The 25491-nt window shown below is 31.6% G+C and overlaps 2 protein-coding genes across 2 annotated transcripts; one reads left to right on the forward strand and one right to left on the reverse strand.

Moving 5' to 3' along the window:
- The first annotated feature begins 6208 nt into the window (after window positions 1-6208).
- On the forward strand, window positions 6209-9453 carry LOC100784671 (inactive rhomboid protein 1-like). Its single transcript, NM_001255071.2, is given in 5 exon segments — window positions 6209-6688; window positions 7660-7823; window positions 8036-8199; window positions 8579-8829; window positions 9173-9453. Coding segments are annotated over 5 exon segments (993 nt in total). The 5' UTR covers window positions 6209-6389; the 3' UTR covers window positions 9288-9453.
- Window positions 9454-18587: 9134 nt separating this feature from the next.
- Window positions 18588-24116, reverse strand: IQD31 (protein IQ-DOMAIN 31). Its single transcript, XM_003533167.4, has 4 exons — window positions 23583-24116; window positions 20107-20304; window positions 19671-19736; window positions 18588-19541 (listed from the first exon to the last, which is right to left on the reverse strand). The coding sequence occupies exons 1-4, from the start codon at window positions 24012-24014 to the stop codon at window positions 18789-18791; spliced, it is 1449 nt and encodes a 482-aa protein (XP_003533215.1). The 5' UTR covers window positions 24015-24116; the 3' UTR covers window positions 18588-18788.
- Between the last annotated feature and the right edge of the window lie 1375 nt (window positions 24117-25491).

Here is a 25491-nt window from a genome sequence, read left to right on the forward strand (position 1 = left end):
TCGTTATGATGTCCATGATGATGTGAGGATGTGCCACATGGTCGATCTCATCTTCGTGCTTGGCCTCAGCAGAAAATTGGTGACGTAAATCAACACCTAATAAGCCATCCATATCAGGTATTGCTCCAAATTGATGCTCTGTTGGTGGATCATGTGACATAGACTCAGTGATTCTCTCTTTCTCTTCGGATAAAATGGTTATTTTATTCACATACGACACAAGATCATCAACTATCCACGTATTCCTCCCTTATGGAGACACCATGTACTGTAATGTCTCTACAACTTCAGCCTGCAATTATTAGGGTCAGCAAATTAATGGCGATGATTTCAAAAATAATTTGAAGTTAAATACTCAAAAACAACAAAAATACCAATGTAGTTGTATTTGCATTTCTTAGGTCAACAAACATCTTTGTCTTTCGCTTATACCAGACCATATAGTCAGAGTTAAAGCTCAATAGGCCCTCTTGTCAGAGATAACCGTCGATCCTAAAATCAGCTCGATTGTTCCACTGATGGATCATTGGGGTGAACAGTTGCCCCCAATTTTCATCATGTTTGCCTTTCAATATTATGCCATGAATATTCAAGGGTTGCGAAGGACACCTACCCTGGAATTGGTTGTTGCATTCCAAATTGTCTCAATACTCTATCCGGTTAGTGCCACTCAATAACTTCGAAACAAATTAGTGGCACCACTGCGGACCACGCTACACTTTCAACTAAACAAATTGGAGGCAACACTAACATAACATTTGTTGTGTAAGGCTTCCACAAAAACTGCATATAACAACATAGTTGTCATGATTTCAGTGAAATATGACATATTATTTATTATGTAACGAATACATTAACATGTTCTTACCTTATGTCGTTTCATAATATCTAACTTGCGACGAAAAACTATCAAATCATCATTGTCGATACGTTGATTTTCACGTCACAACCACCTAAAAAAAATTAAAAGTTAATATACGTTACATTATTATTTATTTTGAAATGATATATAATTTCCAAAACGACTAACTTGTGCCCGAGTGGTTTATTTTCTATTAGGGGAAGAGTCCTCTTTGGAGCCAAAGTTGTATATCGTTCTCATGCCCACATTTGTATTAAGATGAACATACCTTCGATTGATTTAGTTTTATAATCGGTGGCGCTGCACATCTCTCTGTATAAATAAGCAAGTACGGCAGGTCCCCATACATACGTGCTGCACTTTCTCAAGTCACGTCAAAATTGCATGTATCTTAGGGAAACTTTGTTACTACTTTTGTCAACAAATAAGACACCTCCAATGAATCTTAGTATCCATGCACGGGTAAACCTTTCTACTTGTTCTAGGTTACCGTCATGGTTATTTATTTGTGCAAAATGGTGAGCCAACCAACTTAATTTAACCACCTTACCTTGAAGTTCACCTTCTTGTGGTCTGACTCCTAACAATTCTTCACATAAATCAACCCAATCAAGGTTTATTGGACCAATTAATGGTAACCCATCCACACGGAGACGTAATAAAACTTGAAGAGTAATAATGCACTCTCCGTATCTCATGTGAAAAGTATGTGTTTCCGGCCTCCATCTTTCTATCAAGGCAGTAATTAATGAGACATTTATTTTTAAGTATCCCAATCTAGTAAAAACCCAGATTGTCGAAGTAGATGAATAATTTCAATTTCCTCTGGTATTTCTTCTTAACCTTGATACGTGGGGACAACTCGTCTAATGTGTAATTTTCTGTCTTCTTCCCCATTCCAAATATGTTCTGAAACATGTTTACCTTGCATCCATAAAACGTCACCATCAATTGGACCAGACTTAATCTTTATATTTGATGAACATGTTGACGAAGATGTCATTAATACTGCAAAATAAAATATAATACAATAAGTTAACAACAAAATTTATACATTATTTGTACATAATATAAAAAAAAACTAAATACATTTATAAAAACTTAATTAAATATATATATACAAAATAAATAAATTTTTAATAAATAACACAATATATATATATATATATATATATATATATTTGAATTTATATATTTCAATAACAAAATATATTATACAAATAATAAAATTTAAATATATTCTGTAAATAAATTAAAATACATGCAAACTCAAATTTAAATAAATAAAAGAATATATTTATTTGAATAACAAAATATATTATACAAATAATAAAATTTAAATATATTCTATAAATAATTTAAAATAAATAACAGAATATATTCTGCAATTAAGAAAAAATAAATTAAATATATTATAACAAACAAATTAAAATACAAAAGAAAAATTAATATGCAAATAAAAATTTAAACAAAATATATACAAAATTAATAACTTAAAATACCTAAAACAAATAATATTAACTTACAAACTAAAATTAACACTAACGTACCATATATATAACACAAATAATAACATACAAACTAAAAACAACTAAACCAAATAATATTAACATACCAATTAATGTACCATATATATAACACAAATAATAGATACAAACTTACAAAACCTAAAGCAAATAATAGCATACAAACTTACAAAACTTAAACCAAATAATATTAACATGCCCACTAACGTACCATATATATATATATATATATATATATATATATATATATAACACAAATAATATCTCACAAACTTATAAAACCTAAACCAAATAATATTATCATACTAACTCACGTACACAAATAATAGCTTAGAATACCTATTAACACAAATAATCTTTTTATAATATTAACTTCAAATATTAACAACAGAACACATAAAAACTTTATAAAATATCAATTAAAAAAGCATGTACCAGTTGAGTTGAGTGAAAATGATAATATATGAGTATATCGCCACTAGTAGCAGCGAAACGCACCAGGCACACGAGGGAAGAAGATGATATATTATAGAGGCAACTGGGGGAGAGGATACGCGTTCTAATGGAAGAGTTTTTTTTTTTTTTTTTTATGGAGGGAAGCTTCAACGGTGAAAAGGTATCTCGCCATTACGAATGGCGATATGCTCAGAAAAGCTAAACCCTAGCCTGCTGCTGTTCTGCGTTCTACTGTGTAGCCTGTGCTTGTCTTGCCAATGACAATGGCGGTAACTCCCTGTCATGTGTGTATCGCCAGTGACAATGGTGGGACCGTCCACGTTAGCCTGTCTCGCCAATGGCAATGGCGGGACCGTCCACGTCAGCGCCTGTCTTGCCAATGGCTATGGCGGGTCATCCTGTATCGCCAATGACAGCTGCGACTTGCATGCAAAAACAGACCATATTCGTAAATACTTTAAAAACAGACCCTCTTTCGTAAATAATTACTAAATAGAACCCTCTTGCAGAAGCAAAGCTTCAAGAATTATTTTGATGATGCCAAGAAATTTCAAAGATCATTCAAGATGAATTTCAAGGATGAAGAAAACAATATGTCAAGCAAAGCAAAGATCTCAAGATAAGAATTAAGATAGACTCTTAGAAAAGTTTTTGAAAAGCACAAATGATTGGCCAAGTGAGTTTCTATCTTAACAAAAACTTTTCCAAGCATTTTACTCTCTGGTAATCAATTACCAAAGGTTGTAATCGATTACCAGTGGCCACAAAGCTTTTTGGAAATATTTTCAAAGTTATTTTCAAAGTTTTCAAAGTTGTAATCAATTACCAAAACTATGTAATCGATTACCAATGCTTTAAAACGGTTAAAAATGATTTTGTAACTGTGTAATCGATTACACATCATATGTAATTGATTACCAGAGTTTTTGAACGTTGGACATTTGAATTTTGAATAAAATTAACTGTGTAATCGATTATGCCAATGCTGTAATCGATTACTAGAGAGGATTTTTGAGAAAATCAGCCAACAGTTACAACTTTTCATTGGATTTTTGAATGGCCATCAAAGGCATTTAAATATGTGACTTGGGCACGAATTTTCTTAAGAGTTTTCACTGTTCACAAAAGACAAAATCCTCTCAAACAAAAATCTCTTATCTTCAAAAATTCCTTGGCCAAACACTTGTGTTATTCAATAAGAAATTGAGGGCTTCATTGAAACATCTGTCTCTTTCAAGAGAGATAATTTCTTCTTCTTCTTCTTACTTATGAAAAAAGGGCTAAGAGATTGTGAGTCTCTTATTGTAAAACATCTGAGTACAAAGGAAGGGTTGTGTGTGTTTCAGAAGGTGTAAAAGATTTGTGAGATAGTGAAACTCCCAAGCGGATTTCTTGGAGACTGGACGTAGGCAACGGACTTTGCCGAACTAATATAAAAACTGTATTTACACTTTCTCTTCCCTTAAACTTTTTTATTTATTGTTGCTTATTGTTTCTATTCAGTAAATTTAATTTGAATTATTATTTAGGAATTCATTTTAAAAGGAATCTTGGGACTTGAATTAAAATCAAAGTAGAATTTTTAATTGAGGAATAGTTTGTGATATTTTAATTCAACCGTCATTCTTAAGATATGTGAGACCACTTGTCTAACACCTCTGATGTAAATTTGCCAAGAATATCATCATTTGATTCTAAATTATTATGTGCTAGTTACTGTTGAGGCTTTTAATGCGTTTTTGGTTTGTAATTCAACAATATTTTTTTTATTCATGATAAAAATGTTAGATTTTGTAATAATTATTTTAAAAATGATATTTAAGATGATTTTTAATTGATATCAATACCACAAGACTATTTTCAATGGTACACTCTTGATTCTTAATTTTTTTTAGGGTTGATTCTCGATTTATTTTAAGCAATTTTTATTATGTTATTAAATTATAGAATTTGAACAATTTTTTTTATGGCTTACAACCCAGTCTCCTCTAACTGTGAATCTAGATAAAATCTCATTCTTGTGCTCACGAATATCTTGTAAGAACAACTGCTGGAAACGTCGTAAACATCTTCACTATATCAAAAATTAAACTTTGAAAAAATAGCTAAAAATTATATTAGTATTGTTCTTCTATCTACCATGACGTGGGGACATCGCGTAAACTGATATGGAATATATATGAAACTCAATCTATATAGCATTAGGCAAGGTTAAAACAACAGATAAACTCAAGAAACACATGAAAGAACTCTAAGAAAAAAAAAAGAAGAAATACATGAAATGAAAAGTATCCCAACCACAACGTGGCTTTCTCCGAAAGTGAAACACCGCGTGCCGCGGCCACAATCCACAGTTCCCGTTTATCATAGACCCAATCAGAACTCGCCACGTCATGATACAAATACTGTCAAGTTTGGTCAACGGGTTCAAAACCACGTGTTCGTCACGTGATACACTGTCACCCAACAAAGACAAGGACTCGTTGGCTGTTTCACGTCACTCCAAGCATTGAAGCGGTGGGACACAATCACACGCAAAATATCAATTAATAGTTAAAGTTTTTTTTTTTACCTAAAATTTATTTATTTTATCACTCAAAATCAAAATGAACTTTAGTTTAGTTTTTTTCTTCAATATATTATATAATCTAGTCTTTTTTAAAACTAATACTACTATAAATTTTTCAATATAAGTTTTTTTTCCAATATATCTATATATTTATTGATTTATTTTATTTTATCTTAAAAATGTTTTAGAAAGCATTTAATATTATTCCAACTATATATGAAATTAATTTGACCAATTACTCTAAGCAATGTATTTTAAAATAAACTATAGTATTTTCAAAAAAGTTTAAAAGAATTAGATCCATGTTTTTAATATTATCATTTAATTAGGTATTGACATTAACAATAAATTCGCTGAGTGTTATAAAATATATTAAAAATAATTTCTAATTAATAGTGTATTTTTTAAAATTATCAATATATAAAAAATAACTTAAGAATTTAATTTTCAAATTAGTGACATTTCATCATCTAAAAAGTCAAATTAATGTAAACAAATTTAACATTAATAAATACATGTTTGAACATTAGTTGAGAAAAATCATTATAACAACATTTTGTGGCTTAAAATTTTAAAAAATCTACGTTAAGATTCCAAAATCCACATTTCTAACTTTCATCCAAATATTAATGTTTTCTTTTACGTAACACCACAAATACACTCCACAAAAAGAAGTCTCCACGAGCCACCAGCAACTAATTAACTTTAGCAATTAATCTTAAGTTCGGTAATAAATAATAATGCAGCATCAGAAGTTACAATTAGAAAAGCCTGAAACGTTTCCTTCCACTACTCGGTGACACGCACCTTCCCAGTAACTTTCCTTTCCCATTTCCCATTTCAGATTTAAGCTCCAAACACTTCTCCACCTTCTTATTCTTCTTCCCAACTCACCCTTTTGCGTAGTAGAAACTTTGAGTCTTTCTTTGAAACTTTTTAAGTCAGAGAGTCTTTGTTGAGACGAAAAACAAAAACCATGTCATCATCAACAATACGGAGAGATCTAGAAAGTGGAGGGGCGAACAAGAACATCAACAACATAAGCTACAGTGCCGCTCCCACTTCCTATGTTTACGATCCGGAAGTTCATTGGACATCGTGGCTCGTGCCGCTGTTTGTGGCGGTTAACGTTGTGGTGTTCTTTGTGGTCATGTATGTCAACGATTGCCCCAGGAAAAATCTCGGCTTTGAAGGGGATTGTGTCGCCAGGTTTCTGGGTCGCTTCTCCTTTCAGCCCCTTAGGGAAAATCCGTTATTTGGGCCCTCTTCATCCACGTAAGAGCTCAATTCACTGACTTTTTTTTTTGTGTTTTTGAATTAGTTGTTTTGTTGATTTTGAGTTGTTGGGTGTTGAAATTCGGTTAATTTGATGAGTCGGGTGTCGGTTTTTTGTAATCTGCTTATATGACTGACCTTGTTTTTCTTCCGTGGCATCAATTTTGAACTATTCTCTTCTTTGGTCGAGTGAATTTTGGTTTTTCACGTGTCTCCGTGAACATTGAGTTATTGAGTGTACTAAGTGAAGTCAATTTTTAATTTTTGATTAATGAACATACATAGTTAGAGTGTGTTTAGGTCTCTCAATTCCCGGCTAAAATTGATCTTGGTTCTTATAATAGGTAAAAAATCATTGTATTTTTTTTTTTACTATTGGTGATTTTGTCTTTCTTTAAGAAACTTAGGATTCTAGTATGAGCTATGAGGGGCGAAATTCACCCATTATCGGAGATAGGAGGATAAAAATTAAGGCCAATTTGACACACAAAATTAATAAAATGGAAACCTAACACACACTTGACCCTAAATTAAATGAATAGCTGGATTTGTTGTCTTCTATTATGCAATCGACAATGTTTTTATTTAGTTTTTTCCATTTTTGGATGCTTGCTTTGCTGGTGATAGTTTAAAATCACCCTTTTCCTTCTACCCTATAGCACACAATAAATGTGGTAATTGATTTTGTCTTTGGTGTTTATGAGAAGAATAAATGATTGACCCACTAAGGAAAATAATTTTTTTTTTTGAAAGGCAAATGAAAGATAACACTATTGATAAGAAAACGTGGCTTTAGCACAGATGTGCACTCAAAACCACCACTAAGGAAAATAAGAACACCTATTTTCTAGCCTTGATGGCTGGTTTTTTCCTTTGTTTAACTTGAAGTTCTTTGGCCGAACTGCTTGCTAGTATCGCAGTATGGAGATTTCGTACAGATTTATTGATTTAATTTTGGTTCATTTTTTAAGCTTAACAAAGATGGGAGCACTTCGGTGGGATGATGTTGTGAATCATCATCAAGCATGGAGACTCGTCACTTGCATTTGGTTGCATGCTGGAGTTGTTCATTTAGCTGCCAACATGTTGAGTCTGGTCTTCATTGGCATTCGCCTTGAACAACAATTTGGGTTTGGTATGTTTCTTTTATCTGCTTATTTCAGGTTATTTGAAGCAATTCCATTTAGTGTGAATTTATACACCCGAAGTTAGGAAATAAAAAACATTCAAGTTTTAGTTTTATACCTATGGACATGGTCACCCATTTGGAAGTGTTCATGTTCTTTTGTGTTCTTCAAATTTTGCTTTTGAATGGTTATGACCTCACATTTTTGAAAACATTGGCAGTGAGGATAGGAATCATTTACTTGTTGTCTGGATTCGGCGGGAGTGTACTGTCTTCCTTATTCATTAGAAACAATATCTCTGTTGGTGCTTCTGGTGCTCTATTTGGACTTCTTGGTGCAATGCTTTCAGAACTTATCACAAACTGGAGTATTTATACCAATAAGGTGAGTATAAAGTCATTGGTTCCCATCCTATTTTTGTTTTCTGTGTGTTTGTTAGTTCTTTTGAAAAGGAAAATGATTAATGTTATGAAAAGATTGACAAATTCTTGAATGCATCATCATAAACTGTTGATTTTTTTCTTGTCCAATTACTAAAACTGAATTTACAAAACATCCTGGTTAGTTAATTATAATATTCTTATCAATTTGCATGAACTAATTGTGCTGATTTGAAAAAACACTTTTGGTCTTTTGAGTCTTTTCTTTTCTTTTTTTATTCTTTCCATCAACTAGGTTAAATGACTTGCATATGGATGATACTTATATAGTATATTTGACATTCATTTCTAAGTTTCTAACACTCTTCATCTGCATTTTGCAGGCAGCTGCTTTGTTCACACTTCTGTTTATTATTGTCATCAATCTTGCCATTGGAATGTTGCCACATGTTGATAACTTTGCGCATATTGGGGGATTCCTCTCAGGATTTCTCCTTGGGTTTATTTTGCTGCTCCGTCCTCAATTTGGGTGGTTAGAACAACAACGTCTCCATGCTGGTGTTCACCTCAAGTCCAAATACAAGGCTTACCAATATGTTCTATGGATTGTCTCTGCCATTTTACTGATTGTTGGGTGAGTTACTTTCTTAAATCCTTGAAACTCATAAAGCTATATTATTGTCATGGTTCAGCTGTTTTTGGTCTAGGAAATGAAATTATATTAATTTGCTATATGATAATTGTATAAACTAAATCTTAAATTTGATCTCTAGAGATGTTTAGTTCTCACCTGGCCTGTTAGGAAATGTAAAGCTAGTTATTTTTTGCTTCATTCTACTCCATATCAACCAATGCTAATTCTGTGATAATTCTGTGATTTCTGTCGCTTTGCTTTCCTTTGCTTTGAGTTATAGTTTGTCTTCAACTTGTGCATTTCTTTAGTTTTCTAATCATTGCTTTTATTTGTTGAATGTCAGGTTATCTATTGCTCTAGTGATGCTATTCCGGGGTGAGAGTGGATATGATCACTGCCATTGGTGTCACTATCTAACATGTGTTCCAACTTCTAAATGGAAATGCAATGACAATTAAACAAAAGGGCATGAGCTATCGTCCTCATATGTATAGCTATAGCTCTCACTTTGGGTTGTTTTGTTATTTTATTTTATTTTTTTGCTAATTCCTGTCAAATTCAGTTATTGGTTTGACTGTGGATTTATATGTATTATACATATATAAAGAAATTTATTTGTACATGAAATTCATTTGTCATTTTGCATTCATACTCTGCCTGATGACTTTCCTGTTGCCTAGCTCTTTCCGACTTTAAATTTACCCCTTCCATGTAACGAAAAAATTTATAGTCTGGAATAAATTGATTAAATTCTACCTATTCCTTTGATTCTCATTCACCTAGATAATTTAAGCATATTGAATTCGGAAACATGATTCAAAATCCAAGTTACTGTAAATCTCTCAAGCACAAACTGGAGAGTGGAGACTCCGACACTGCATTTGGTATGCTGTTACTTCTAACTCCAATATATTACAAAGTGATATAATTAGGTAAGTTGTAGATAATGTCATCCTTTTGCTTATTATTATTATTATTATTATTATCATTTTTTTTTTATAATTTAATCTTTTCAATTTTAATGAAGTTTAAAAGATTATATTTTTTTTTGTTAAATTTAGTTAAGGTGGATATATGTTCATGAATAATTCGGTGTAATGGCTCACACGAGCTTGGTAATGTTAAAGTATTGATGTGTTTAGTTGTTGATTTACGTGGGTTGATTTGTAAAACTTGTGGCTTAAATGGGTTTAGAATGTGAGATTGCAAACAATTTATTCACTTTCACATAAACGAATTTTTTTAAAAAAATTCAAGAATAAAAGAGAGAAATGTATTGGGTAGGCTTCTGGAGCATTTAGATTAGCCCACATATCAACTTCAATTTCCTTTTAAAATAAGTAAGATTAAACTAATTTTTTTATCCATAACATATTTTGCAGGTTTAATTTGATAACATTATTTTTTTAAAATTAATTAGATCTCTTATTTTTAAATAAGTTAAACTTAGTCTCTCAGATTTTTTTTTAAATATTTGGAACTGACAAAAAGAAAAATGAGATCAAATTAAATTTATTTTAAAAAATAAGAGACCTAATTAAAAATTTTAAAATAAAGGGGCAAAAACCTACTAAATAAATTAAAGAAAAAAAACAATTTAACCAATAAGTAAATAAGGACGTGTTTAGAGATGAGAATGGGTAGTAGCCATTCCTCATTGACTACATAAAAATCCATACCCGTACCATTATTTACACTTTAATTAATTATGAAAAATAAATACACGTGTCATTCCTCATTGGGTACATAGAAATTCATACCCGTACTGTTATCTACACTTTAATTAATTATGAAAAATGAATACATAAATATTGATTAAAATTATAATAGTAATTAAATTAAGATCCCATTTAAAATCTTTTATAAAACATAATAATAGATTATCACAAAGACACAATCATTAAAATCTTATTCAAATATCTTTTACAAAATATAACGATAATAATGATAAAACATCAACAAGAAAATTGAAAAAAAAAAGCAAATAAGGATATTTTTTTAAAAAAAATTATGGAATGTGATCTATCTCTAAGCAAATAAAGATCATGATATATCTTTTAGCAAATAAATAACATATCTCTTTTATGTTTGTTGGATTGATCAACGTGGTTATTATTATTATTATTATTATTATTATTATTTGTTGTGAGTTGGTATATGATTGGATATTAAGCTACTCATATCCACACCTGTACTGTTAAAATTTGTGGATAATTATCCGTACATCTCATACCCATAAAATGAATAATCCACCTACTCATCATGATCTTCTAAAAAAAATCCCTACTCATCATGAATAATTTTTGCGGGTATCCATTTAGTACATTTCAGATTTTCCCATCCCTTAAGCGTGTTTATGGTCAGAAATGCATAGCAAAACATGCTATAAAAAGGACTTCAAATAAATAATGATTGTAAAGTTAAAATTTTGATTATATTTGAAAGACTTTGTAGGATGAAGACTTCGAAGATGATAATATTTAAGATTTTGTAATTTTGGAATGGTGTTTTGATTGGTGTCTTATTTTAAGCAAAAATGGTTTAAAATAGTTTTTTTTAAGCATGGTTTAAAATAGTTTAATGATTTAATTCATAGAGATTTTGATTTATTAAAAAAGTGAGAATTTGATAATTATGTAAGTAATACAAATCTGATGACGCGACTTGATTATAGTAATTAAAAACGATGAATTAAATTTGAATGAAGAATTATTGAAAAGTTAATAAAATTACACATTAATTATTATGACAGTTAGAAAATATAATTAAACCTAATTATTATTCATTTTTAACATTACCAATTAGTGGCTTAGCTTTTTAACTTGGTATTCTCATCACTGAATAAGTTTGAACTAACCCCGCATTTGGCATGATTCATTGTCATTCCATATCAAAGCAAATGAATAAATGAGAATTAGACAAAAGAGTTGAAAGATTTGGTTCAATGTATTGATTAAGCAAAAGTCCATCAAGCAAGAGACATTAGCTAAAAATTAAGCTCAAAAAATAAGATAACTCAATCTTGGCATTGAAGAATGCGTGACATTCAAGTTATCATTTGAAGACAAAAGAATCAAATGCATGGATGCATCTAAGTAACCAGAACTCTGCAAATAGAATAATTCTATTTTCTTGTTTGAATCCCAATGATCCTGGCTTGGATATTACTTTCAGCCAAAATGGTAAACCAATAATATCGTACATATAATGGTCACAACTTGTGAGATACCATCGTAACAATCAATTCCAAACTAACTTGCGTTGAAGCAAGTCAGAGATCATGTCATCAACACAGAGATCTAGAAAGTGGAGGGACTAGCAAGGACAAAATCAACTACATGGATGCTCTCACTTAATTGGAAGTCGTGACTGGTGCCGCTGTTTGTGGCGGTTAACGTTGTGGTGTTCATTGTGATCATGTATGTCAATGATTGTCCCAAGAATAATGTCGGCTTTGAAGGGGACTGTTTTGCCAAGTTTCTCGTCCGCTTCTCCTTCCAACCCCTTAGGGAGAATTTTTTCTTTGGATCTTCTTCATATACGTAAGAGTTAGAATCACCCTTATTTTCCTTCTACCCTTAGCACAAAATAAAGGTTAAATAATAACACCCGTTTTTTTGGAATGGTGATTGGTTTTTTCATTTGTTTGAGTTCAAGTTCTTTGGCCTAACTCTTGGTAAGTATGGTGGTATAGAGATTTGGTAAAGATTTATTGGTTTAAATTTTGGTTCATTTTTTAAGCTTAGAAAAGATGGTAGGACTTTGGTGGGATTTTGTTGTGAATCATCATCAAGGATGGGGAGTCGTGACTTGCATTTGGTTATACGGTGGAATTGTTCATTTGGCTTCAAACATGTAGAGTCTGGTCTTCATTGACATTGGCCTTGAAGAACAATTTGGGATTGGTATGTTTCTCTTTACAGTTTATTCTATCATGCCATTTAGTGTGAATTATACACAAAATTAGGATGTTCAGTTTTATACCTGTGAACATGGTAACCCATTTGAGAATGTTTATGTTCTTCGAGTTCTTGTATATGTGTTCTTCAGTTTTTTTCTTCTGAATGGTTATGGCCTGACATTTTTGTGAAAATGTTGGCAGTGAAGATAGGAATAATTTACTGTCTTCTCTGTTCATTAGAAACATCATCTCTATGGGTACTTCTGGTGCTATTTTTGGACTTGGAGCAATGCTTTCAGAACTTATTACAAACTGGAGTATTCATACAAATAAGGTGAGAATAGAGTTATCAGTTCTTATGCTATTTTTGTATTCTGTATGATTGTTAGTTCTTTAATTTGAAAAGGAAAATGATTAATTTTACGAAGAGATTTTGGCGAAGTCCTGTATGCATGCATCCCGTTGATTGGCAAAATGACTTGCATAGTATATTTAAGATTCATTTATAAGTTTCTAACCGTCTTTTTTCATATTTTGGCAGGCAGTTGGTTTGTTCACACTTCTATTTACTATTGTCATTAACCTTGCCCTTGGATGTTGCCACATGTTGATAACTTCGTCATATTGGAGGATATTCCTCACAGGATTTCTCCCGGGGTTTATTTTGCTGCTGCGCCCCTCAGTTTGTGCGGTTAGAACAATTAAGTCTCCCTGCTATTCGCCTCAAGTCAAAATACAAGGATTATCAATATGTTCTATGGATGGTCTATGCCATTTTACTTATTGTTGGGTGACATGATACTCAGATTTAAAATAAATCATTTTTTTAATAGGGTAATACCAAAATAAAGATAAAATTATATTTTTTTATATTTGATTTCTTGATGGTTTAATCTTTCAAGATTTTGGATTATAGTTATTTGCAATTTCTATCTTAATTTTATTAATGATTAATAAATATATTATTGGTTTTAAGTTTTTAATATGTATCCGTGCGTCATTGGCTATTTGATAATTATATAAACTAATCTTAAAGTTGATTTCTGGATATGTTTTTAGTTCTCATAGCCTGTTAGAAAATGAAAAACAGGTTATTTCTTGCTTAATCTACTCCATGTTAAAATCAAATGCTAATTCTGTTGTTGTGTGCTTTGAGTTATAGTTTGTTCAACTTGCATTGCTTTAGTTCTCTAATTAGCTTTTTAAATGGAGCAAATGATATTTGTTATTCAAACTTCCACACTCTACAACGGTTTTCAATTGAAAACAGGAATCAAATATTTTAATATACTAGAGTCCCTATGTGTAAGAGTTATTTAAATTCAAATTAAAAAAAAAGTTATTCAAGTTTAAACAAATGATAATAAAATAAAAAATAACAAAAAAATATTAAAATATCTGACCACACCAACTTGACATCAATGGGAGCCCGATTGTTCCTCTTTTATTAGTTACTCACTAATTACAATAAATAGATTTCAAGAGAGAAAATTAAGGATGAGATGAAGAATAACTCTTTATTCTTTTATTCTTATTCTTGGTGTAAGTTGATTTTGACAAAACTATACCATAGTAGGATTGATTAATTAAACTATGTTTGTGTTTGATTCTTTTTTCCTTGTTACTAACATGACTATATTGGTAAATATTTGATCACATTGGTATGGATTTCTATATAGATTTCTAATTGGTTTTGTGAATGAAAACCTATTGTCAGTCAGTGTCAGCTCATGTACTCCAACTTCGCTCATGTAATTCAACTTAAACACATGCTTTGTATAATATTGATAATAATGATAATAATTGATGATTCATGTATAATAATCTCACAATTAAAAAAACAAACACATCAAATATAATAATAATTAAAAGTCATCAAATTTCATAACAATTATATATAATATATACAATTATGTTATATAATATTAATAATAATTAATGTTAATAATTAGATATATAATAAATGAATGAGACTTATAAAAATTGATGAAAAGTTATATAGAAATAAGATCTATCAAAATATATATATATATATATATATAATTATAATTAATGACAATATATTATTAAAATATTAATATATAATCAATGAAGATTTATTAATCAGTATTTTTTTTACTAGAAGTAATATATGTTATTAATATATTATATACTAATTAATATGACTTATTTAATTTTTTCTTACTATGTAATATAATAATAATTATAATATATGTTATTATTATTATTAAGTAGTCTAAAGAGATTTGAGGGAGGAACAAGCCCACTTTTCAGTATGTTATCAAAATTGTTACATTTAATTTATATATCATAAATTTAATTTTTGCCACTCCAAAGTTTTCTACCAAGCTCCGCTATATATTAATATTATTCATACATTGTGATTACTCATGCATCATGAATTATATATGCCACAAGGTGATAAATATTACATGACAAATGTTTATCATGTAAATGAATGACTATCATGAAATTCACGTGTAACGGGTAAAATTGTATTTTTCCATACAGATATCTCGGAATTGATGTGCATGTACACAACACTAAGGTCCTTGGTCTATGTTGTAATAGTGTCAATCGACCCTGATGGAGAAAGTATTCAAAGTTGAGTTACATGCTCGCTCGTGAGAATTAGAAAGAGTGGGGACTCCATGGGGATGTAGCCCCACTGCACAGTTCATTGAGACTTAATGTTGCATTTCTCCTAAATTCCTTCTAATTATGTAATTCACACTCAATTTGTCTAATTTTAGTAAGAAAATTCGTCATTTTTATTTTATTTTTATTTTTTGGTCTAGACCACGGGTAATTATGTGTAAATCGGATAAAATTATTGTAAGTCACACATCAGTCTCTTTTAGCATTTAGTATTTAATATAATTATATATCTAGTATTATTTAAATTTGAAAGCATGAATTAAATTATAATAATCGTACTCTGGTTGATCCACGCGATCGATGATAAAAAAACCTTTATTACTATCATGAATCCTAATTCTTCATACAAGAATAATTATAAACAAGTAATATGTTCAAGAAATCACAAAAGAATGCATACGCTTCAAACCATGTTCCGAGGCTAAGAACATGCTCAATGCATCACACTAATTCAAACATCAATTTCTCAATTGCAAATTGAAATTATAAATCAATCCCAAAAAGGGTCAATCAAGGGAAACATTAATAAGCATAGATCTAATGACCATAATCTATTAGTAACAAATAATCTAACATTCAAAATTTTATATCTTTGAAATTTTAGAACTTTGAATTAGTATTTAATTATACTAGGAAATTATGATTTTAAAATTTTGAGAAAAAAAATCTATATATTGAGCTTCAAAGGTTATACATTCTTTATAGCACAAAATCTCCAGCTCAAGTTCCATATCTAACTCATTTTTTTTTCATTGCTTGAGGGTTGATGGAAGCTATTCATCCCATAAATTCCCTTGTTTAATCATCTGACAAGTAGCCACACATTAAAATTCCAGGCACCAAACTTAAACAGCAACCATATTGAGTCCTATTTATCCTACCAATTATTCCAAACCCTCTTAATTTATCAGGGCACTATTAATTATGGTCTTACACTCTGACCCATCCTTGAATGCCTCTGTCCTATTTTTTGATGAGGTGTTTCCATTAATTAATCAAATTCTTAATGATGGCGACATGAAACTTTCCAAATGCTTGTACCTTTATTTATTTAGGTACATGTATATGTCACACCATTAATAAACTATATTATATGATTCATGTGTCCTCTTAATTCCTTTTATACTGCTCTTTCTCATGGTACTACGTGTTCACGACAGGTGAATAAACAAATCAACTAATTCATGATTATATGACCCCATAATAAACTCTTTTCGTTTCTACTGTTACTTTTATGTGTTGATCTATATTTTTCAATTCAGGTGAATAATGCTCTTAGAAAATCTAGTATGTGACTTTTTTTCCTGGTTGTTAAACTAAACTATTAGTTTAACAGTTAATTTCAAAGTGATTCAAAAGAGGAGTTATTGATCTTTGATATGATTGATAAAAGCAAATGATTTTGGCATAATGAAAGACACAGTACTCTACAAAAGAGCAGTGATAGAAAGGGGCATGTTTAAGTTGTCATTTGATACAAAGGTGATATGTCTGAAAGTGTGACATGGGTTATTGGATTGGTGTGGTCCAAAACTAGATCAGAAAGAGAGAATCAGATCTAATGAGAGAGCAACTATCATCATTCTCATTATCAATTGTCTTCAACTGCATGGCCTACGGTGAGCATCCAAGGCCACAGTTCCATTTCATAGTCACAAGAGAAACAAAAAAACACAACAAAACAAAGGGAGGGGAGTCATGCTGTCTAATATGTCACTTCATGTGTCCAATCTTTTGTCCTTTTGTTTGGTGTCCATTTATGTGAAATGGGCCACCGAAAGGCAAAACTATAAAGAAAGCTAAGATATAGTTTCCCTGAATTCACGTGGGAGAAATATAACTGGGATGAATTCACAACAATGGATAAATAAAAGTAGGAAAACATTTCCAAAAGATAAATAAAAATAAGAATACTTAGCAAAAGCATATCTTATCTTCTCTATTTATTAATTAGTTACAGCATCTTCATATACATTATTATTTGTTCATTCACACAATAAATACTTTCTTAGACCGCATATATCCTTTTTTTAGAAACAATACTCCTCAAGGTAGATGAAATTACTATCAACAACAAAGTTCTTCTGATCAATATCTAATGTAGTTAAATATTTAATACTCAAACTCAAAATCGTTGATTAAGTTAGAATAGCTCTACATTAGTTGATCCACTTGCTTTGTGCTACATCATAAATACTTTTATGCATCAATGTCGTTGCTTATTTTGATACAAATATTTTTACAAACATGTTCATTTAATGGTAGTGGGAAATCAAATTGGAGAAACTGCCTTCAGCTATTTGAGGAAAATTCTCTGAACTCCTTTATGCAGTTCATTTGGAAGGAACTGGTTGCAGTAGACTTATAAAGAAACCATCAAAGCGAAAAAAACAAAAAGACTATTTTACAATAATGGAGTCCTCTAATGAATAAGACTAGTCCTGTTGAAGATGAAAGTTTCATTAATGTGGTTTTGTCTCTTTCCATATTCAATAAGATTGTTCTCACAAGAAAATTAACAGGATATCCGCACAAGATATAAAATTCAGGATTTGGTAGTTCAGATCTGTCCTAATGTAAAGGCTGTTTAAGCACCATTGTATATCATGAATTCGACAAGTTCCTATAGCATATTCCAGCATAAACAAACACCTTGTCATTTGGCAAGTAATAGCCATTAGTAGATTAGCATATTATAAAAAATTGCCGAGATCTGCAACAAACTACAGGTAAAAGTGGATGGTGTTTATTAACACGCATGCTCACTGGAAGTTTTGAAATGAAGTTGAATAGACCGTTTGCTAAGTTTTGCAGTTCTTCACCATATTGAAAACGTTTGCTAAAATGCAGCGTTTTATGAAGTTTTGATGTAGAAGAAACCCACACAATATTTAGTTTCTATTTATTAAAAAAAATTGGAATTTTGGTATATAAACAGCACTTGCACGTATAAAACTCTTCATTATACACATCATTGTTACTCAATACATGTTCAGCCTGTCTCATTTTTATATTGTCTTCATACCACATTATCCTTATTTTATAATCATTGATATTTTCTTAGGAAGGTACTAGTTTTAATGTTATGTAACTTCTGATGAATAAAAATCAAAACCAGCATTGGATTAATGAACACATTCAAAACATGCTATATTTCAACATAACAAAATTCAGTAAAAAGCCTCCAAAACATGTAATATTTCAACATAACAAAATTCAGTAAAAATCCAATCATGAGTCAACAAGGTGGCCTTTGATCGTGAGGGGACAAAGACACTATAGGAGTACATGTCAAATACTTACATCCTAAAACTGCTGTCATACACAGAAAACACCAAGCAAAAGAAACTAATGTCTCTTTCTCTTCTATTTTTTTGTTTTCTTTGTCTTTTTTGTGATGTCATCTTAAATTGGCACTCCCAATTCTGTTCAAACTGCTGCTTGTGGTCGTTGCATAGGCCTGGCTCCTAAAATCAGAATCCCTATCTGAACTAGGCTCTGCTTCCCAAAGACCCTGAAGAGACCTTCTTGTGGAATGACCATATCTCTCAAACTCCATTCTTTGCCTTGGAGCACTATGTGACCTAACCTTGGCTCTAGAAGACTCTGTATTCGCCATGTAATTGGGATGACCCGGGTAGCCACTGAAGAAACTCCATGCACACTCACTCTTAGTTGGTGTGAATGGACCTCTCCTTGCACCACCACTTCCAAGCCTAGAGGAGGCAGAAAATGCTTGAGGACTATCCTCAACATTTGGCAAAGCCGCCACTTCTTCTTTTCCTTTGTGAAATGTCAAAGACCCAAAGGGAAGAACCTCCCTAGAAGAGAGACTTGGATTTAGACCTTTGGAAGAACCCTTTGATGGAGATTCATATGCCACAAAATTCTCATTGTTGTAATCAGAATACAAGTAATGATGTGATGATGTCTGATATGAGCTGCCACTACTATGGTGTGAGTTCAAGTGTGGCTTCCAAGTATCCACTTCAAGAATCTTGTCACTCTTCTCATCATCAAGGCGTCCAATTTTTAATGAAGCATCTCTAGTTTGTCTCCATGAATTTTCTTCCATCCAACTATCTAACCAATGGGAACCAAACCGGGCTTTCTCCACGTCTATGTCCCTAAAATTTGCATTGGAACTACATCTCTGCAAGTTGAAAATGGGGAATGCAATTAAAGTGGGAATTAAATTCATAGGTTGATCATCCAAGTGATGATCCCTTGAAAATGGACAATGCTTGGAGTAATATTATGAGCAAGCTAGAACCATGTGTACCTTGAGAATAGATCCATCAAACTTTGTACTATAGGCACGAAGTGAGTGCTTATAATCTTCAGGGACCTAAATTATTCAAAACAAAAATAATAAAAAAAAGGTTCAAAGAAAAGATTAATGGTTAAGAATTTATGAGCTATTTGATGAGCCACATATTAATGATTACCATTACCACAAGGTTACGATCCAACCTAAAGATTATCTAAAGAACCATGCTCTAGCACCAGTTTAATTTGCAACATGCTGTTCTATACTGGGTGGAAAGTTATTCTGTAATAGATTCCTAATTGCAACATTTGGTGGGGTGATAGAAAAAAGAAAAATAGTTAAAGAAAAGTCCATTAACAAAGATAACACGTTTGAAGAAAGTGAGATGCCATGACAATGCCATCACATAGATAAGGATCATGTGTGTGTGTGTGTTCACTTTGCTTACAGGGTAATGAGAAAGTGGAGACTTGAAAGAATGCATATTATCTGACAAGTTCCCTCGAGTTGCACGTGCCCGAGACTGCAGTCTCACCAAGGTTTGCATGCGCCTTAGCATATCTGAAGTTTGCTTTCTCACAATGTGACCCCTCACCAATGCTTGCAACTTCACCAGTGCTTTAAGTGCTCTCAATGCTCTCCTTGCCTTCCAAATTCATATAAAAAAATATCAGTAAAACATAAAATTCCATTCCATATCATACTGTTCGTAAAACCTATCCATGAAATTCACCTATCACATTTTTTGAGGAGAAAAAAAAAGAACACTTAAAGCATACGAACAAAGATAATGCAAAGGGTATCTGCATTGTTACATAATTATAAAGGCTTTTAGTTAGAACAAATTAACATGTAAAGTTTTTACAATGTTATTTAATCATACATTGTTATCTATGGTAAGATTCTTGATCAATGATAACTTTAGGAAATATTACTTTAAAATGTTATATCGAGAATAAAATAAACATACTCTAAACATAATATTAAAATAAAAGATGGGAAATAGAGGGATGTCAGAAAGTTGGAGGATATTGAAATGAAAAAGACACGAGAAAGAAGGGGGAGGGGGGTTGAGGTTGATGGGCGTAATCATTAGTAAACATAAATACACAGTGGAAAGCCATCCATTATTGATGCTCCTTCATATTCATTGAAGCTTCCTATGTCGCATGCCCCACCATGGTTGGACGGCAAAAGGTGAAAATTTAAGTTCAACGAATATTGTAGTCTTAATGTTACTTTCAGTTTCTATTAGAAAGAAAAAACAAAAAACATTACAGCCTAACTGCTGGTCCGTGTTGTCCTCAACAAGAGTAGCTTCCTCTCACGTGAAGGTTAAAGTGAGGTGTAAAAAATCTCTTTTCACTTTAACCCCCCCAAAAAAGCATGGCTCTTTCACTTTCGGCTTTTCATTTGTCAAACCCAAGAAATCACAAGTTTAACATAAATCCATCAATGTACCATTTTTCTTTTTTATTTTTTTAATCAACAAAAGTGATAGAGTGCTTACACACTTTCAATAATAGTACTGAACAGGGCTTAATGACATACTAAACTATCAGCAGAGACCCACAAGGTCCAAACAACAAATAATTCTACCTAATTAAGGGATTACATGGACAATGCTCTAAACATGAAAGTATGATGCCCCCTTATTCCATGCTCAAAATACTACTTGGCATAGTACTAAAGACATGTTGGAACGGTCAAAAGAGACTCACATAGCCACATAAACATTATAGTTCAAACCTTAACCGCAAGCAATTCTACCGATTAAGAGATCTTCCAAGAGAAGATTGTCCACCGGACAAAAAAAATTATATTAAGAAAATTCGAACTCACTTATAAAAGTGTGTGCAAGAGTTTCATAGTAAATCCTTAAACCACTTATGTAAATGGAGAATGAGTCAATCTATGTACCCTATATCATACCGATTACAGAGCCAATAACAAAAACATTATTTTTGCCAACTTGCGCGTGACTCTGTTATTACTTACATTGAGTAAAATATGGGTAGCCTAACAACTAGCACTAGCACTTAGGTCAATGATCACGTGTTGGTGCACGGCCACTTCACCTTTGGTGTTATTTTTTGGGTACAAAGGGGACATTCCACTTTGGTCACCGGAAAGGTAAGTATCATAACTCACCAATATGTGGGGCTCACACTTTCTTACTCCCACAAATTACCCATTTTCCACTTCTCGAAACTTTCTTTGTTGGCCCTTGACTCTTGTGTTGTCACACACCCAAGTCCCCAAAACATGGCCACTTTGAGCTGAATCGTTTAACTGGCAGAATCCTCACAACACCATACTGCATTACTACTACTCTAGTCTCACTGCTACATTTTCTCAAGGATCCAAATCAAATCACACATAAGCAATACGACACAAGCCAAGTACACGACAGAAAGCAGAACAGAACACCCCCCACAACACAAAAGTGACTCAACACACGAAAATTGCAGCCACCGCGTGATGGGAATACATGTTGCATTCAACACCCATAACATTGAAAAATAAAATATCGTTTCAGGCCTAAAAGATTCGGAAATCATACATCAGCATCCAAAAATAAAAATCATATTCTCGTCTTAAAATACGAAAAGGTCAATTAATTTAATTTCTTACGGAAATTAATTTGTTTTTCAAAGATTTAAATTATCGATATTTTTGTCTTTCAAACTAAAAAAATAGTTTTTAAGATTAAAACGATCGATATAGACAAGTTACGGTTTTTTATATTCCCATCCTATCTCGCTAACGTTTACAAGTTGGATTCTATAGAGATTTGTCGGCGGAACCCAAATTGCCAGGTCCACACACAACATCTACCAAAGACCAAAGTTTTACCACAAGCTACAAAGAAAGAGGAATAGAATTAAAAAATGTGTTAAAAATATATTAAAAAAATCAGAATAATAAATTACTAATGCAGTAATATTTTTAATAGAAAACTACGTTCAATTTTAATTCTTTAACATGATCCTAACAATTCAAATTATTTATTGGAAGAAGAAAAGGCATGGCTGTTGTGTTGTGACTTGTGGCAGGGAACAGCTTTCTTTGGATAGGTGAAAATTTTAGGAAAAAATAAACAGCGTTGAAAATGAAGCAATAATATTTGACTAGGATTTGTTTCCCGAGAAAAACAGCAGGGGAAATTCCATTTCAACGAGAAAAATTAATGGGTGAAAAGCACACACAGACAATCAGAAACAGCGAGTCAACAAATTTGAAATTAGCTGACGCGCTGAGAACGAGGGAGAAAATTTAAAAAGGAAGAATAATTCGTTTTTACCAAGGTCAAACTCAAACAAAACCAGAGGTAAAAAAGAAAGATCACTATGAAAAAAAACATGTGTTCAACTTCAACAACACCAAGCAAAGAAAATTTTGGATCAATTACTTCATATTTCATCACTCTCAAGTCTTAATCAAAGCACAGACTACTTAATTTAATAATACAACTTTTTCAAATTATTTTTCCAAAATTAACTGGTATCAAAATTGTCCTAAATACTCAAATTTAGTCATTCAAAAACTCACAAGCAAATATTTTCAGCATTAATTCAACTTTTTATCAATAAACATCAATTTAATTCAATCTTTCATCATTTAAAACCTTAAACAACTTAACATGACACTTTGAAGTGTCAATTTCACTTCCCAAACATATTTAAAAGAACACACCGTTAATAAAAATTAAAATTCTCATTATCATCATAAAAAAGATTGGTAACTTTTGTTGCAACTACTTAAAAAATCGTACTTAAAATAATTTATAATTAAATGATGATAAAAAAGTCTTTAAATTAACAAAGAATAATTTAAACTACGTAGTTACACCGAAAAACACAACATTTGACTGCGAATATTAATTACTACGAAGAACAAAAACAAAACCAGATTTTCACGTACCAAGTAACCTCTGAAAGCCGACTGGATTTTTACAGCGGCGGCGGTGGTTTCCTCCGCCACGCGTCGGGGCTGCGGCGCCGGGGCGGGCCGGCTGGAGACGCCACCGGTGCCGCTGGTCAGCCTGACAACCTCGGCCGCAGCATGTGCGGCGGCGAGAGCAGCTTCAGCGACCGCGGCGGTGGCGGCGGCGACAGCAATGGCATGCTTGTTAGCGTCCAAAGATTCAGTGAAAGGAGCAGAGGAAGTGGAAGAGTCAAAGTTGCTGTTGTTGTTAAGTGTTGTTGGTAATGTGTTGGGTTTGTACCTCGTACTGTGTTTGATGAAGCTCCATGTTTTTTTGTTGTCTTTGTTGGGTTTGGAGGCGTCGGAGGAGGAGGGTGGGGGGTTGTTGTGGTGCTTCTTGCCGCCGAAGAGTCGCCGGAGAAAGCCCATGAGAGGGAATTCAATTCAAGGCATTGGTGGAGAGAGAGAAGAAGAAAAAGATAAGAGGAGTGAAGAAGAGTATGAAGGGAAGGGAACACTTAAATGGACTAAGTTTGGAGGGTTGCACATTTGGAAATATTGAAAATGGTTATTACTAATCAATATTTTTGGAATACAAAATCTAGATGCAGTTATTTGTGTTTTTTTTTAATTACTGTTTACTCTCTCTCTTTAATTACAATTAGAGTTTTATTGTGCGAACTATCAAGATGAATTTTTAATTTTGATTAAAGAAAATGACTTACTGATAGAAAAATTGATTTTGATTGAAGAACATACTAAAAGAATCTAAAGAAACTACAAAATGTTTTTTTTTTTATTAAGAGTAGTAGAAAGCTGTTTGGTTAATTTTTAGGCGGTTTGATTTTTGAGGTTCTTTGGGTTTTTAAAATGAAGTAATTTTTGACGGCAAAGGAATCATTTAATCCAAAAAAGAAATTTATTGGAATTAATTTTCTAGTAATTTTTAACCATCAAAAAATAAATCGTCACAAAACATAATAAAATTAACATTACTCACCATTTAATAATAATATTTACAGTAAGGATTAAAATCATTAATTTAGGAATTAAGACTTATCAAAATTTAGTTCAAAAACTAAAAGTAAAACTAAAAAAAAATCAGAAACAAAAAATATGATTAACTCTTTTATTCATGTTTATACATGAGAATAGTATAATCTTTTTACTTACACATTATATTTTTTATTTTTTATTTTTCTTAAATCAAACATTCTAAAAATATTTTTATTTTCATTCACCTTATTTCTCTTTTTCCTATTTTTATGCTCACATTTTTTCTCTCTCTTAACAAACATCGTAAAGTTTAACATGTGTTTGGAACAAGGAAAAAAAAATAGGAAAGGAGAGAAATTTTTGAAATTTTAATTAAAGGGAAGGTAAAAGAAATGATTTTTTTTTAAGTTTTTGCTTCTATCCTTTTCTTTCCAAAAAAAAAAAAAAAACTCATCATTATTCGTATTTTCTTCCGTTTCTATTTTTTTTTAGACTTTTAATCTTTATCCTATTTACTTTCTTAAACAAACTTAGGTCATTTGCAACATGATATCCCTTTTTTTTTCTTATTAAGAACCTTTCCAAAGAATATTTTTACATTGGAACAAATCTTTGTTGAGTTCTTATTAAGCACCAATGCTTTACTTCTTCTTTATTTTTTGTTACATAAAATGTATATTTTCTTAATTAATTATAGTAATAATTGTATTAATATTATTAATAATTAAAGTTTCTTATAATTAATGTTGATAAAATATAAAGATGTGGAGTTATTGGTAAGACTCATTTAGTAAATTTTTTAGATGTGTTGGGTTAGGGAGATCGGGTGTTTATAAGGTGCTTAAGGTGGAAATGATAAAAATGAGTGATATGTATAAGTTAAATCACTCAAGAATCCTAATGATGAGAG

Source organism: Glycine max, chromosome 9 (assembly GCF_000004515.6).
Source record: "Glycine max cultivar Williams 82 chromosome 9, Glycine_max_v4.0, whole genome shotgun sequence".
Classification (NCBI taxonomy): Eukaryota; Viridiplantae; Streptophyta; class Magnoliopsida; order Fabales; family Fabaceae; genus Glycine; species Glycine max.

Bases quoted from the DNA above. Each gene is read 5' to 3' on its own strand.
- IQD31 (XM_003533167.4), bottom strand. From the start codon at position 24,014: ATGGGCTTTCTCCGGCGACTCTTCGGCGGCAAGAAGCACCACAACAAC. The intron at 20,305-23,582 runs GTACGTGAAAAT...TGAATTTGGAAG, and splicing joins CGGCTTTCAGAGGTTACTTG to GCAAGGAGAGCATTGAGAGC. The intron at 19,542-19,670 runs GTACACATGGTT...TTCAACTTGCAG, and splicing joins TTGATGGATCTATTCTCAAG to AGATGTAGTTCCAATGCAAA.